The sequence below is a fragment of the Lupinus angustifolius genome, chromosome LG11 (genome assembly GCF_001865875.1).
Source record: "Lupinus angustifolius cultivar Tanjil chromosome LG11, LupAngTanjil_v1.0, whole genome shotgun sequence".
In the NCBI taxonomy this organism is placed as follows: domain Eukaryota; kingdom Viridiplantae; phylum Streptophyta; class Magnoliopsida; order Fabales; family Fabaceae; genus Lupinus; species Lupinus angustifolius.
The window spans coordinates 8,433,120-8,451,051 of record NC_032019.1 but is presented as its reverse complement, the minus strand read 5'-3'; the positions used below and the strand labels follow the sequence as shown (position 1 = coordinate 8,451,051).

At 30.5% G+C, this 17,932-nt stretch overlaps 2 protein-coding genes across 3 annotated transcripts; one reads left to right on the top strand and one right to left on the bottom strand.

Annotated features, from left to right (window-relative positions):
* Positions 9,342–14,036, top strand: LOC109359292 (pumilio homolog 2-like). Of its 2 annotated transcripts, XM_019603907.1 has the most exons (7): positions 9,342–9,587; positions 9,766–11,376; positions 11,472–11,634; positions 12,359–12,522; positions 13,109–13,367; positions 13,610–13,730; positions 13,779–14,036. In XM_019603907.1, the coding sequence occupies exons 1-6, from the start codon at positions 9,574–9,576 to the stop codon at positions 13,709–13,711; spliced, it is 2,313 nt and encodes a 770-aa protein (XP_019459452.1). In that variant the 5' UTR covers positions 9,342–9,573; the 3' UTR covers positions 13,712–13,730; positions 13,779–14,036. The 2 variants fall into 2 exon arrangements, with proteins under 2 accessions (XP_019459452.1, XP_019459451.1); XM_019603906.1 differs by having other exon boundaries at positions 13,610–14,036.
* Positions 14,866–17,932, bottom strand: LOC109360075 (annexin D2-like). The gene is made up of 5 exons (XM_019604812.1): positions 17,753–17,932; positions 17,199–17,344; positions 16,504–16,722; positions 16,072–16,284; positions 14,866–15,327 (listed from the first exon to the last, which is right to left on the bottom strand). Exons 1-5 carry the CDS (start codon positions 17,826–17,828, stop codon positions 15,031–15,033), a joined length of 951 nt encoding a protein of 316 aa, XP_019460357.1. The 5' UTR covers positions 17,829–17,932; the 3' UTR covers positions 14,866–15,030.

The window sequence follows — 17,932 nt, the reverse complement described above, 5'->3', positions numbered from 1 at the left end:
TGAATGATTCTTGACCGTGTGATGATTAAAAAGAAATCAAAGGCTAGCATGGATAGATGGATGTAAGAAATATTTATATATTCATATATAATTAATGGAAAATTATATAAGAAAAAAATGTATGTAATTATAAACTGTAACTACTGTACACCAATATTGTGTTAGTATAGTAGTATAAGATCCTGCTTAATTTCTAAGATTACCAAAATATTAATGATTTGATTCTTTTTAAGATGAGTCATCCACGTATCTCGAAAGGTATTAGTTCCTTACCTAAAATGTTAAATGAATATCTTTGATAGTATAAAAAACTATAACGGTATAATACACCATTCATATTTAACTACTGTCATAAATATGAGTAGGTGAAATGATGATTTAACAAGATATTTTTTTCAAAAAAATCAATATTGATTAAATATCAATGGTGGATGATGAACTAGAGTGAATATTCATTTTTTTCTCATAAATTTTTACGCAATGCACAAATAGTAACTCAAATTATATATTCCCTACTAAAATCTCTTACCCACAAGAAATTAATATGTATCACAAAATAATATTTTGTTGTAGGTATGACAATTAAAACCAAACATGTGGGTACTCATCCAAACATAATCCAAATTTAACATGTTAAACACATTGTTATTGGATTTGTGTTCGGGTTTTACCCAACGTTAATTTTCGGATTTGGGTTCGGGTTTGGTACATATGGCACCCTATCTCGAACCTCTATGGATTAATAAATTGAATAAATAAATATATATTCTCTAACCATAAGGGTTTGTTTGAGAGTTGAGTTTTGGAGGGAAAGAAGAAAAATGAAAGGCTTGAGAGTCATCTCATAAGTGTATTTTATGGCTCCTAAGCCTTTCATTTCCCTTCCATGCCCCTCCAAAATTCAACTCCCAAACTAACCATAACTTAATAGATCCTCTCTGATCTTCGTGCACTATGTCCAAAAATCTGAAAGATGGTTGGCAATGTTATGTTTCAAGTTATTTTGGCAATGTAACTAGCTAGAATTGTGAGAATGTAAGATTTGGTAATGGACAACATTAAATAGGTGAAATATTCACACAAAAAAATTAGTGGAAGGCATAATAAAGGAAACATTCAAATACTTCATTATGTTGAAACAAATACAACATACAACTACATATACATAAAAGTAGATGTAATACTGCAGCAAGCAGTGATGGGTTCAGCTATTTATTGGATTTAGGTTACCCGAAACACCGTTAAGTTTGTGTTCAGATATTGAATTTCAGGTTCGAGGTCGGATAAATATAAACTCGATCACAATCCATCTCGTTGTCATTATTACTTTGTTTACTAATTATTGATTTACAATCAATACGAATAGAAGAATTTATATGAGAATTTAATAGAAAAATATATCATTACTCATAATTAATCCATTATTTTTTAGGAAATTCAAATGGGGGTATATCCATCCCGATTCACGAGCTCTATCTAAAGAAGTCCTAGCACAAAATAGTCCAACATTGTTCCAATATCAATGGTTCCAAACTTCCAAGCTATTAAACTTAATATTATGTAAAAACAATGTTATATATATTATGTAAACTCGCCTTCCTTCTCAACTATATTTGAACAAGTTAGTACACTAATCACTTTTATACTCAAATAAGCTTATCCCATTTTCATTTAATAATTAAGAAAATATATTTTCAAAAATCAAAAGACACATTATAAGAAGATGAGAATTAAGTAAAGTTGTTTATTTTGTAATATAAATGAAATAATTTCAAATCTTGGAAATTGTCTCAACCAGAAGATGATATTGCACAATGAAAAACTCATTTTATACATAGAAAATATATCATACTAAAAAAAAGCAATTCACATTTTTTTCCTCAAGGAAGCTTACTACTCATTCATTTAATTATTAATTATGTTGAGTGCATTAAACTCAAGCAAAACACATCATTAATACACTTAGACAAAAATCAAATCAAACATGAACATCACATAAACAATTTTTAAACAAATGCATTCAAACTTTTCCTATAGCTTACAATACAATTAGATTATAATTAACTAATTAAAGTGGGCTATTAAGCCGAATTTGACATAAACTTGTGTAGTTATAATTGCCAAACTTTCAACACAATCAAACCAAAAAACACACTCAAGCCCATTAACTATGGGATCATTAGAGACACAAACACCACACACCACACCACTAGGTATAGTTTTATTTCTCTTTAACTTTCTAGTTCAAACATGTCACTTGAATCCTTGCTAATTTGCCTAGAATGGTTAATTAAAATAGGGTAGGATTAATTTTTGGTTAAACTAAATACATAATCAGCATCAATAAAAAGAATTATAAGCAATAACCCTCAAGCAATTTAAGCATAAAACAAAATATAAATTTGGACCATAACCTACATGGTGAGCATAGTTTTGAAGCAAATGGGTGAAGGAAAGTTTGTTTCAATTATGAAGAAATAGTTCAATGTGCTTAGGAAGAAGAAAATGAACCGAAGAAATCAAAGAATCATGAAGAAACACAAAGGAAGTTTTTGGGTATCCATCGTTTAAGACCCATGTTTTTTTTTTTCAAAGACGAGGGAAAACAAAAAACACAAGTGGGTTGGTTTCTTATGAAGATGATCAAGAGCAATCAGGATAGCTTCCAAGCAATAGTTGTATTAATAACTAGGTTAAAATATATTACTTGCATTCATATTCACTTTTACTTGAACCAATTATTAACATATAAATGATGAATTTTATATTGAGAAAAGATATATACACAATGTATGAGTTTTATACACTGATACTATAAGTTAACGCATAACGAAAGTTATGGCCCCTAATACACCAAATCACAAATAGTTTTCACCTCTCCCTATCAGAGAAAAAACGAAGGTCCCAAAAGGAATTAAGGATTTGGTTGAGGAAGACCATCATACCAAAACTCTCTCAAAATGTATATCAAAGGATTTTGAGTAGATCAGAGAACATGGATTTATGGATTCATGTATGACTTTATATCCTTGTTTTATATTATGTGTGAGAATCATGATATTCAATATCATAGGATTGATATTTCACCAATCATCAGAAAATATCTAACAAGTGGTGTCAGAGCTACCAGGTTCTGAATTTTATGGTTCTCCATTAAAATTGATTTTCCCCCAATTTTTTATGAACCCTAACTTTTAAATTTGGGGATTTTTATGCTTCCGATATTGGTTATGAAATTGGGTATTTAGGAATACTGAGGATAACTTTTATCCACTTCCATTTATTTGAATGATTATGAGTAATTTGTATTATGAATCCTTACAATATGTGTTGAAGTATATATTCAGATCTATACATGAACATTACATTAATTTTTATGATTGTGTTATGCAATATGTATATTATACATTACCTTGCCACACATGTTCTCTTCGGTTCATTCTCTCAATTTTCCATGTATATACATTGCCTCAAATTTCATTTACTGCATTGTTGCGTTAAATTTGTAATGCAAGTTTTTCCGCTGATTTCAATATATATATTGAAATTTAAAGAACCTGTTTTATTTTAGTAAAATGATATTAAGGCAATTTATCGTGGCTTATGACTTTCATTTTTTTAAGGTTGGCTTTTATTAAATTACACATGAATCCTTACAATTGCTATGGGTTACACAATTATATTATATATATTTGTATTTTTGATGTATTATGCAAACTGAATTTCCATATATATATCTTTTAAGATATGCATAATCATATTTGATTTGGAATTTCGCTAATACTTTGCATTGATTAAGATTACAATTTTTATGCGTTGATATATAATATATCTTCTTTGATTTGGAATTATATTATGAGATTAGATTTGTTAATCATAAAAGATATCAAATCTCAAGGTTTTAATTCCAATATCATAATTTTTTTTTGTAATAGACTCATATTGTTTATTTTTGTCTCGTAATTATTTTGAAGTAATTAATGCAATATGTTGCCAAAATAACCTCTATTGTGGAAATTGATTAAAATTATACAAATGAATATGAGATTATTTATGTGAATTGTGTTCGGCCAAAGGAAGACACAATTTGGCCAAATAATAACATGTTTGTGATGATAAATATGTAACAATTATAAAGTTTTTTCCATGTGAATAATAGTCGGTCCAAAGAAAGGCTATTGTTTGACAGAACTAATTGTTAATATTTGATCATTACGTTGAGAGTATCACTTACAAATTAATTTCTCTGTCCAAAGACTAGAAATTGATGTTGTGCTAAGTATCTTGTGATATGTCTATTATGTGAACATGTCTTGTTTTATATATATAATACATGACTTGTTTGTTTAAATGGTTTGTTGCATTGGTTGGTGGATGATTGCATTATTAAGGGGTTGCTATTGTTAAAGCATTATTTTCGTTTGGACAATATATTATGTCATGTTTACTCATGTATAAAATGATAATATTTTTTTTATGGAAAATTCAAAAGGATTATCACTGATTTCGAAATGCAGTCCTTCTGATGAGAATGATACAATGCTACCAATATGCTATAATGAATGTATGTATTTATTGTGGATATAAATAATATATGTTTTAGATTAAGTGTTGAATCAAATTCAACTAAATGGTTTTTTCTTTTTTTCTTTTAGAAAATAAATTTTGTTTGATATTTTAAGTGAATCTATTATATATGAAGTCGCCAGAGTGACATATTTTTTATGAATTGTTCATAATAAGTGTCAAATGCTAGTGCATATATGTATACATGTGGATATTAATTGACGCAAAGGAAGATTATTATTTGACCGGATTATATACACACATGTGGGGTAAACATGTGATTATTATAAAGTTGCATATGTGAATGACAAATCGGTCCAAAGAATGATTTATTATTTGACATGCATTATGATCAATGTTTGACCACAAACAACAGTATCATTAGTGATTGATATGAAATATCAAGCGAAATGTATGTTTGGATTTTATGCGAATAGTGATTGGCCCAAAGGAAAATTATTATTTGGCTCAAATTACAAACATACTTGTAGCAATAAATATGTAATAATCATATGGTTTTCTATGTGAATAGGAAGTCGGTCCAAAGAAAAACTTATTGTTTGACAGGACTAATTATCAGTATTTGATTACTACATTGAGGGTATCACTTTCAAGTTAATATTTTTGTCCAAAGACCGAATATTAATGGTGTGTTAGGTAACTCGTGATGTGCCCCACTATCATTTGAATTTAAGTATTAAAGTTGAATGTTGTGAGTTTAATTGCAAGAATGATTGCAATTTTTTTGTTCTTTTACTAGTGTTGCAAATATTTCTGCTCAAATTAAGAACATCTCATTGCTGAATGGGACAAACTTTAAGGTCTGGAAGGAAGCCGTAGAAATTATTATCGGCTGTACGGATTTAGATCTGGCACTTCAGGTGGAGAAATTCATTTCTATTATGAAAATCCCCGATGAGGTTAAAAATTGAGAAATTGGAAGACTTTAACGCTATATTCTAGGAGCATTTCGAGGCTCTATTTCCGAGGGTCAGAGTGCAAGAAAGTTCCTTGAAGAAATAGAATCATGCTTTGCCAAAAACGAAAAGGCGGAGATGAGTAGTCTTTTGGCTAAACTCATCTTTATGGAGTATAAAGGCAAATGGAACATAAGAGAGTACATTATGGAGATGTCTAATCTCTCATCAAAACTCAAGTCACTTAAGTTAGAACTTGGTGATAACTTGCTCGTGCACTTGGTTTCGATCTCGTTTCCTGCACATTTTGGGCAATTCAAAGTGAGTTATAACACTCAGAATGACTATGTGCAAGAGGAAAAGAGACTGCATAGAGATAAGACTGAAAGTACTCACTTAGCTATGACCTCTCACTTAGCTAGGATTGATATTTCACCAATCATCAGGAAATATCTAACACCCAGACCTGCGAGTACTCAAACTCGTTTTCCTTCCTAAATATATATATATATATACCACATATATATACAGTAGCATAAATGTAATATTATGTTAATCATAATTGTAATATTATATTAATTCATAAATGTGATTGTTTTGTTGTAAAATAGTGATGTTATATTATTAAGGAGTTTGAAGTGATGTTATGTTGTTAATTCATATGAGTAATAATCTAATGTTATGTCGATTAAACTGTTTTTACTAAATCAATTTTACACTATAATATTGAAATAGTGATTTTGTTTTTCTATGTTTGTTTGAGTAAATTTAGTTGTGTTTAATAGTCAATTTAAATTGGGTTTAAAACTTTAAATTATGTTTTATATTTTTTCTCTCGTGTTGATTGCCTAAATAACATATAAGATTGTCAAACACACAATTAGATAAATTATTCATAATTACTTTTTAATATTTTTGAATTTGTGGGTACCCACAAGCTGGGTACTCAAGGACCTATGAGTAGTAGACCTAGCAAGTATCAGCACAAGTCTGGGGCGGATCTGGATCAAAAAATGGTGTAACAAGGCGGGTTTAGGTAACGCACTATCCGTACTCATCCAACTCCATTGCCATCCATTGTCACATTCTCATTTACTTTTTCCTCCAAAAGAGCTTCATGTTTCTATAGTGAACTCTCACACACTATATTCATTTTTTTTACTATCTATATATGAATTGAAATGATTAATGAAAAGACTAAACTAGACACCCTATGTTTGTGACAATTGTCTAAAGAAAAGACAATTTTGGCCAAATAAAACTTGAATTTAAATAGCCATTTCCTTTCCAAATATTATACAATAATATGTCTATTAGAATTAATAAGAATCTGATAACATGATATGGAATATAAGAATTATAATAATAATTAAAAAAAATCAATTTCGAAATTGAAGTTTGTTGCAACTTTTAAATATTTTTTTAATAAAAAAGACTCATATAATATCGCTCTTTCATTTCTCCATTTTCATTACAAAATTTAAATTCGAAATTGTCATTTATTTTCTTTATGTGTTTTAATAGGCAAATACATGGGTAACACATGTTCTTAAAAATTCCAATGTAGGGATTAGATGTGTGTTTTTAACAATACGAATATACATACAACATATATGTTTTTAATCCTACGAATGCATGAGTCACATGTGTTCTTAACAATATAAATGCACATGTAACATGTGTATTTTTTCTATATATGAATTGAAATGATTGATGAAAATACTAAACTAGACACCCTATGTTTATGACAATTGTCTAAAGAAAAGACTATTTTCGCCAAACAAAACTTGAATTTGAATAGCCATTTCCTTTTTACATATTATACAATAATATGTCTATTAGAATTAATAAAAAAACTTATAACATGATATGGAATATAAGAATCATAATAATAATTAAAAAAATCAAATTTAAAATTGAAGTTTGTTCTAATTTTTAAATAAAAAAAGATTCATATAACATCACTCTTTCATTTCTCCATTTTCATTAAAAAAAATTAATTTTGAAATTGAACAAATCGTTATTTTCTACAACTTTAAAAAATATTTATTTTCAACAAAAAAATCATATTTTCCTTATGTGTTTTAATACGCAAATACATGGGTAACACGTGTTCTTAAAAATCCGAATGTATGGTTAACATGTGTGTTTTTAACAATGCGAATATACATACAACATGTATGTTTTTAACCTTGCGAATGTACGAGTCACATGTGTGTTCTTAATCATATAAATACACATATAATATGTGTATTTTTAACCATACAAATACACAAATAATATATCTTCTTAACCATATAAATGTATATTCAATATTCAATATGTGTATTCTTAATCACGATATAAAAAAATACGGCCTATAACTTGATAGTTTGATTTATAAATCCTATAACCAGCCTTTCATATAATAATCATGAAATGAATCAACCTCCATGTATTATTTTGAACTCAATCTTACAACATTTTGTTTTTAGTAGTCACTATAGAAGGAAAAAATCAAAATAATTTTTGGACGAAAGCGATTCTAGGAATTATTCATTTCTAACTAATATATATCGAATCAATTAAATTATCAAAGCAATGAACCTAATTATATTTTAAATTTTTGATGTACTTTGAACTTTTCATATTATGTTATTTTATTAATTATTATCTTTCCTGGTCGTTATATTTGTAGATATTCTAGGAATGAATTATTATCACTATCCTATAGATAAATACAAATAAAAAATCCAAAATTGAAATTCAATTTGGATTAAGTGAAGATAGATAAGAATAAAGTCGAATGATAATAAAACTTTTATGATCAGTACGGCTAATCTATAAAGTTTACAAATAAAATATTCAAGAAACATACAAAAAAAATACTTAATTAGAAAGTAATAAATATAAATAATGAAAAACAAATTGATTGAAATTTGTTGTTTATTTTCATTCATTATTGGTTTAAGTGTTATACGAACACTTTTTTAAAATAAATCTAAATTCGAAAAATATATACAATATCAATTTTAAGAATCTCACTTAATTCAATTTTCTTTAATTTAAAACACTCATTATTTAAAAATATATACAATATCACTCTTACTTTATAATGACAAATATTCAAGTTTTATATATTTTATGTTAAATAATTAGAATTTCTTTTTTGTTTTGTATTATTTTATATTGTAATATTTTTATTAGGGGTAATTTGCATTATAATTTTTATTATAATATTTAATTTAAGGTCAAAGAGTTCATTAATATCTATACTACTTGTAAAGCAAAAACATAAAATAACTAACTATTCATGGTGTAATTTATAGTTCCCTATTTTACCCTCACTATTTTCTATTTTCTACCAAAAAACTATATACTCAATGTTCCCTTCATTCACATTATTATTTAGTTTTCAAAAAATTATCATATTTATTACTTTTTAACCACATTTTTTGAGAACATTTTAAAACCTTAAAAAAAAACTGCATGTTAGTTATTTTTTCAAAAACTACCACATTCAAAGAAATTGTTACATATAAATTATTATATTTGATATTTATAGCATATAAATTATACCTTATAAACAATAGGAAAGCGGGTTGACAGACACAAACACGCTAGTATTGATAGTGATTATATATGTTGTGTATGGTTTTTGTAAAATTAAAAAGTGTTAAAAGAGAAAAAAAGAAGTTGAAAATTACATAATGATGATAATTACATCATCGACTATAGAAGTTATTGTAATTCCAAATTCTAAGAATGATGGAAACAAATAATGATTGAAAACAATAATAAAGGAAAACAAAAGCAAATGATAATAATAGTAATAATAATAATATATAAACGAAAAATAGAAAGGGTATAACAGTTTGTTGTTCCAGCTTTAATGGCGTGAGACTGGGTTGAGTGTGTACACCTAAGCTTCTCAGTAACCGCATGTGAATCTTCATTCAATCTTTGCATGCTTCACCAACTCTGAACAACAAAACCCTTCAATCAAAATGTGTTTTTTCACTTAATGCAAAAACTGCATTTGCATTTCTGATTCCTATCACAAAAAAAGAACCAACTTTTCTGTTTTTTTCAACTTCTGACCAAAACCCAGATGATCAAAGACTGGTAATGTTTAATGGGGTTGTGTTTTTCATCCTCTTTGAATCAATATCTGAAATGGGCATTTTGATTCTTTCACTCCTCTGATTGCTTTATGCACTTTGTGTGAGTTTTACTTGTTTCTTGTTATCTTTATTGTTGTTGTTTCACTTTTTTATTTGATTTCTTTTTTTATGTGTGAAAGTGTTGAGATTGTGGAAAACATGAAGGATGATAGTGAGCTTGAGGAACTTGAGATGTTGCTGAATGAGATTCCAAATGCTTGGAATGGACATGATCATGATGATCATAATGGTCATGGTCATGATCATGCTCATAAAATGTGTGTTATGAATGATGGTTATGATGATGATGGTTCATTAACTCAGATTCAGTATGCAATTGCATCATCTCCTGTCAGTGGATTTTCTCTGAAATCTGATGGATCTTCTTCCTCAAGCTTGTTATCTATTGGCCATGCCTTGTCTGACACTGGATCACCAACATTGGAGGATCTTAAAGCCGCCAAGCCTTCCACGAGTTCGAACAGTTTCCGGTTTGGTTCAAATGCAATGACACCTGATTTAACTTTTATGAACAAGGCCAATGAAAGCTTGGTTGATGAACTAGGCCTATGTGCCACTTTGAGTCAAATGCACATCAATAATCAACAAGAGAATCCTAATGATTACAACTATGGATCAGTAGACATGAATCGATTTCCATTTCGCGATCGCTCCTTGAGTAGAAATACTCCAGTTAATGATAAAAAACATGGGGATTATTACGATTTGAAGAGAGATTGTTTTGATCGTGTGGGATTTCAATCACATTTTCCGATGAGTCCTTTAAGTCACAATGCTGAAATGAATTCATCATTTTCAAGATTAAGCCGGGATTACGAAACAACTAATTTATTTGGATCAAGAGAGTGTGCCATTAGGCCTGAGACAATACCTTCTCAATCGAATGGTTTTGGTGGTTCAATGGATTCTCATTTTGGTGGTTCAATGAATTCTCATTTTGGTGGTTCAATGGATTCTCCAAGGCAGCTGATAAATAACTATAACTACTATTATAAAGGAATTCAGACACCAGAACCTACTGTTTCATTGAGCAGAAATCCGATGGTTGATGCTTTAGTTTATGCACAACAAAATGGAATGAATTTAGTCGAAGAAACTGGCATGCCGAGACTGCTTAACTCTTCCCCTGGTACTAATTTAAGATCTTTTGGTACTGAAAATTTGGTGCAGCACTGCCATCCTATGTGTAATAGGGGAGTTGCGCCACATTCAAAGGCTAGAATCCCACAAGGAAACCTTGATATGAGGGAGGGGAGCTATGTCATACAAGGTGCAGGTTCAAACTCTGTTGTTGGCAGAGGTTCGGATCGTTCAAGGTTTCGGAGTAAGGCTGTTTCCCGTGAAACTGGCATTGTTAAACATCCAAGGAGAGCAGAGTTAGGCATGGGTAACCGACTTGTAGGAACTTATGAACATACTTGGAGTTCAAGGAATGAGCTACCGAAGTATAATTCTCTGGCCGAAGTTCGAGGTCACATACATTTAATAGCCAAAGATCAGTATGGTTGTAGGTTCCTGCAAAGAGTGTTTGATGAGGGTACACCACAAGATGTTCAAGTGATATTTAATGAGATCATCAATCATGTAGTGGAACTTACGATGAATCCTTTCGGAAATTACCTTATGCAAAAGTTATTGGATGTATGCAATGAAGAACAGAGGACACATATGCTACTCATAATTACCGAAGAACCAGGACAGCTTGTCAGAATCTCTTTAAACACTCATGGGTAACGGTGCAACTTATGCATGTTTAAGAATATTATATATATTTTCTGGTATTAAATTTGACATCACTTCTTTCTTATTTTTTTCCTTTTATCAGCACTCGTGTGGTACAGAAGCTGATTGAGACTCTCAAAACTAGGCAGCAAATTTCGTTAGCTGTATCAGCTCTTGAACCAGGATTCTTGTCTCTCATCAAAGATCTAAATGGAAACCATGTGGTTCAGCATTGTTTGCTATGCTTATGCAATGAGGATAAAAAGGTATGACTTCTACCTTTCTCGAAGTATGTAATCTGGTTACATAATGTTGTCATGGGTGAATAGAAATCTGTATGCTTATTTCACCGTTGTTGTGTTTCATAAATTTTTATAAACTTATGCGTAAATAGAGCTGATTTAAAAGAATTGTTTCATTAAAATGGTACTAACTAGCAAAGGTTACATCATACAAACATAGCTTGTGAAGGCTTATGAATCGAAGACTTTGAGAATCCAAGTGCATTTGTCTATTAGTTAATTAAAAAAATTAACAAGCTAGACTTCTCATGGCCATACTTCCATGTAAGATTAATGCCTATAGGATTATTTAAGGGCAAAAACATTCTAAAGAGTGGGGACTATTGAACCTAAACAATTAACTTACGATGATCTGGGGTAAACATGTTTTGAATCATGATTGAAGTGGTGTCTATTTTGGCATGTTTTAAGGCCAGTTATATATTGTTTAATGAAAAAGTTACATTAAAATCTTCCATATTCCATGTTTACGTTTGAATCTTTTATGTGAACCGTGGATGAAGTTATGATAATTTCTTCTATGCTTTGGTTGCCATGCTTATTGATTTATGCAGCTCAATTTGTCGCAAATGTAATTTTTGTTCTTGTCACACTCATGATTGGAGTGTGATGAAACACATAATAAATGTGCATTAATTGATATTTCTTTGCATAAAAGTTATATTTTCCTGTTATTTGCATTGAGCAGTTTATATTTGACGCTGCTGCAAAGTATTGTGTTGAAATTGCAACTCATAAACATGGATGCTGTGTTCTGCAAAAATGCATTGGATATTCATCGGGAGAGCATCTAGAAAAACTGGTTGCGGAGATATCTGCTAATGCACTTCTGCTAGCTCAAGATCAATATGGGTAATTGTTGAAAATGTGTTAGTTTAAAAAGCACAGAAATCCTTTCACAGTTAATTTTCTTTTTTAAAAGAATATATATACTATCATGTCTACAAACCTGTATTTTCTGTTTTGACCTGGAATAATGAACCTTAGCTGTAGTGTAATGTCTTTGGTAATTTGAGTAGAAAGATTCTAACCCATTTTTTTGGGATTAAGAAAATGTGGTTGTCATGCAGCATCCATTGTTTTATATCTGCACCTTCTGCATATATGACCACTGCTTATTATTGGTCTGGTGGTGAAAAGTGAATAATGACTTTTAAAACAAAACTATTGATAATTACTAGATTTATATTTCAAATCGAAATTCATAAGTAATTATTACGAGTTTTAACTTGTCTTTTTATGGAGATGGTAGTACAACACGCTGCCTTTTCTCTCCATGGGTTTTACAGTTAGCGAAATAGTCCGGGTTGATCATTTTTAATATCAGAACTCAGAAGCACTAATTGTACATTGACCTTTTGCTATATCTTGAAATTGTATACTATGTAACTGAGATAAATGGTGCCTCCATCTCTTTTTTCCTTTTTGCCTGTTACAGAAATTATGTTATTCAATTTATCTTGGACTTGAGGATTCCATCTGCCACTGCGAGTTTAAGGTTCCATTTGGAAGGTAACTATGTGCAATTGTCGAGACACAAATTTGCTAGCCATGTGGTTGAAAAATGTCTCGTCGTTTTCAATGATGAGAATCGGTCAAGAGTCATTCATGAACTGCTCTCTTCTCCTTGCTTTGAACACTTGCTCCTAGATCCACATGCAAACTATGTTGTTCAAAAAGCTCTTCTGCATTCCGAGGTTCGTAACATGACCAATATGTTTTCCTTTTCAACTTCTTACAAATCAATGACAAAATTATCAGTTCAAAATCTTGTCATGCTACATTATCCATTAGCTTAAAATTGCTGTCATGTACTAGTAAATACTACAACTACTATTTTTTTCTCATATTCATATATTAGCACTTTTGGGCATCATGAATGAAAGCTTTGATCATGCTTTACTTATTTTCTTATGTTTGCCTTTTCCTTCCAAACTAGGGCTGCATGCGTCGTTTACTAGCTAACAAAATTGAGTCGCATGAAGGCATTTGTCGGAATAGTCCATATTCTAAGAAGATTATGGCGCTTCTGAAGAAATGATGGATGTATATTGCATTTTTGCTCTACACTGAAAAAAAGTCAATCTTTTTAGAAGTGTATATCCATCTGCTCAGCCAATTTTGAAGAAAAGGAGAGGGAAATAAAGAAGACAATTTTGCTCAGACATTTAAATATTGGACCTGTGCATGTACTATTTCTGTTGTTGCATGTACTATTTTTGTTGTCTTGTATCTCAACTTATTGGATATTGTCTTGTTAATTGTGGTATTCTCAGTGTGTGAGAATATAGACTGTAAAGAGTGTTAGGAATTTTATGTTATTGTACAATTACTATGATGAAGCTTTCTGAATAACTTCCTTTATCTTGGGTGCATTTCAGAATAATGTTCTTTGGCTGAATGATGTTAGTCTTTCATTGTATTTAAATTTGCTGCTTTTGATCTTAAATAATAGTCACTTTTCAAAACCTTTTTTTCTCCAAATTATTACTTTCTCCATTAACAATTTTCTCTTACTTCTTATATTCATAGGGACAATTTTCTCTAATATCAGTTTTTCTTTTAAAAATTTAGATTAATTAGTTATTTTTTAATTGGTGTACTTCAAACCGATATTTTAAAATGTGGTTGTGGTTATATTGCAATTGCTGGAAAATACGGTTGGGATTTTAGTGATAATATCATTGCAGAAACTACTAGAATTATAATATTACAATTGTGGAATAAAAGTATGTATATAGTTAGAATTTTGTTCCTTCTTTTATTTCCTCAAGCTTGCATGGAATTTGGTTTGGGGTTTTTGCTTAAAAGTTTCTTATAAGGAGAAGTTAGATATAAACAGTTTGAAAATAAAAATTGACTGTTTAATAGTTTGATTAAAAGTTCCTTTTAAAATAGAAGTGTTTGGTATTTCGTATTTCCTTAACTTAAGACTTACTCTCTCTTTCAAAATTACGGATGAATAAAAATATTAAAAACACGACAAATTCTTTCATATGAACTCATTTCTTAGTCAAGACTATCACAATATATGTCCCATTTTTCTTCCAAACATCAATTATTATAGTGTGTTCATCTTCCATTGTTTTATTAATGGAAATGGTTAAAAAGAAAAGAACATGACAGCAATGTCACCAACTTGAGATTCTTAAAAAGAAAAGAACATGAACAATATATCTTATTTCATGCATAAATGATTACTCTTTTTACATTGAAGTAAACACTTTACTTTTTAGAAAAATAAAGGGATGAATCCATAATTTCTCTATTCTTTCTTCCCAAAAAAGAAAGTTGTCTACCATTTTGGGTGTAAAGCAACATTGTTGTTATTGTTGTTGTGAACTTTCATTTCATGTTGTCTCAAACACTCTTATTACCTATCAAGGCTAGAAGCATACGTTGATAATCTCCAGAGGTGTCACCTTTTATGTCATTTTCCAATGAAACATTATTCCTTCTATGGTACTCTTCCTTTATATTTTCCATATCAACCTCAGCACGTGTAACCACAACTCTGGTAAGAGATTCTTCATCTGTTCCAAACCCCTTCATAGATAGCCGTAGAACTTTCTCAAAATATTTTTCTGGGTAGGATAGACATTTTATGGCACCCCTCAGAAATGCAAGGTATTTGTCCTTTGGATCTGCCTTTAGATTCTGCAATCATATTTTCATGTGTTTATCATATTCTTATTTAAACATTATATTTGGTTGAAATAATTGCAAATCAATTCCATTGTTGTATCGTGTATTTCCATCTATATACAAAAGTGAAAGGTAACATGACACACTACCATAATTAGATGTTTAAAGTGGAACATCTTACTCCTAAGTATATGGCCTAGACATGTTCAAAAAGGTGGCTCTATATCTAGTAGAGTCTAGATTACTTAACCTTACCCGGTTATAGGAAATGTTATATCTAGAATTTGAACTCTTCATCTAGAGGTCACAGGGCAAAGAGAGGTTGTTGTCCTATGGAATAAAGCAGAATTAACAAATAAACAGATGCACAACTTATACTACAGAAATGTTTTCTAATGGAATAAAGCAACATTTTGATGTAATTGTGTGGGTGGAGTGGAACTATTGTATGGGTTAGGCACATGCCACATCATCAAAGGGTTTAAGAGTTGAATATAAGGGACAACTACTTCTGTCATTACTCACTGGAACATGGAATACAATTTCACTCAAAAGTTTCCCAAGCACTTGTGTTAAAATAACATGTTTGTCTATGAAAACCAAGGAAAATTAAAACACAATTTAATTTTCAGAAAATGTCATTTCAGCATTATCTATGCAGAGTTATATCAGGCAATGTCATTTAGTAATGGCTCCTCATGTGGCAAATTCTTGAAAGCATTACTATAATGATATGAAATGCATGTATTCAGTTACCTTGTTAATTGTACTACCATATAAGTCATTGTAGCTATTGAATGTTGCACTAAGTTGAGCCTTGCTCCTTGTTGTTAGAATCCTGATGAGCTCTTCATGGCTGTAAGCATTCTCTGTTATCTTTTCATGTATTATCTTAGCCTCTGATGTGGCCAGTTCCATGTTTACTTCCGGTCCCTCGTAACGATGCGCCATCAAGAATGGTACTAAAATCTGGGATGAAGATTGGTATTATAATGCAAAAGAAGAATATATCAAACAAGGGAATCATAACAGTTTTTGCATGAGTAGTTGATCTCATGAAAGTCTTCTCCAGACACATTATATTCATAATGGTATAAATCACATGTACCGAAACAAGAGTCATTGACCTGACAACAATGACCAAGCCTTAATCGAACTGGCTAATGAGAAATGGGAAATGAAACTCACTTTGCGAAATTCCCCACTTGTATGATGGGCAACATCTTCTACAAGAGATCTCTTGAAGCGAATATGATAGTCTTCCCTCACTAGAAATAGATGATGAGAACTTCTTGTGCAAGCTATTTCCATCAAAATACAATGGCCTGCACTTCCCTTTTTTATAGCTTCATTAGCTAGCAAAGCATCACGCTCTGCAGGATTTAGTATCCATAGAAGCACTGCTCTCTGTTGATGTAGATTTTTATAAAAACATTGTACCAGAATGCTTGAAAAATGAACATATAAGAATGTTGTTATGCTAATTTCCATATCAATTTGATCCAATTGTCATAAACATTAATTTGTAGAAACTTTGATAACATGAAGTTTGAAGTAGGAGGGTAAACATTTACATTGGCATACAAATTTCCCTTGAATGTGATACAAGTGCCATAAGCTAGAGAAAAACATGGAATGTACTTCTGCTTATACTATAAGACATTGACCAACAAATGGTGTAAGGCTCCGCTTGTGCTACATCCCTAGAAAGATCAAACGATCAATGGTTCAATTCCCGTGAGCAATACTTTTTGCCCGAAAGGGATTAATTCTTTACCCATTGGATGAGAGGATACCATTGGTAGTACCAAAAATATATATACTACAACATATTGGCTGCAAAATGTTCATTTAACTAAACTGGTTTAGAGTCCAAATCTGACCTCAAAATCACCTGAAAGTTCATCAGCCAATGATTTCAGGAGATCCTCACCAAAAGTTTCTGCATAAGTTTGTCTAATCAAAGAGCGTTGCATTGCATTCCTGTGTGCCAATATGGATATAACACATGCTTCATCTGTTCCCCATCCTGTAATGCATCATACTTTAATGGCAAAACAACAAATATAAGCCATCATATTTGCGGTGAATATGACTGCAATTGTGATCACGATACGATTTCGCAATTTCCAAAACATTAACATATTAACGTTTGTATTGGTTGTCGACCCAAAATACGAGAATACCTACTAATTGAGCAGGATCAAATTGCAATCATCGCGTGATAAACCAATGAGGAAGCTTCATGAACAATCCATATAGTATTTTTCATGAAATAAATTGAGGTTATTAGCATGTAAATTTTTTACATGTAGAAAATTCCAACGAAAAATACACAACAAACAAAGTTGTAACGCCAATTTCCAATGAAAAACTAATAAAAAGATGTACAATGATAATAATGGACATAGAAATTGATATTAAAACGATGGTATACCTACAAATGCTTTTCTAAGCTTCTCACAATCTTCTGCTACGGGTGGCACCTGAGAAGGTACATTCAATGATGCCATTTTCTCTCTCAATCTCTTGCTTGTGATATTAGAAAAATAACTATGATGGGTAACTTGCAAAAGAAGTAAATAAGATTGAAAGAGAAAGTGTAAAAATGAAATGG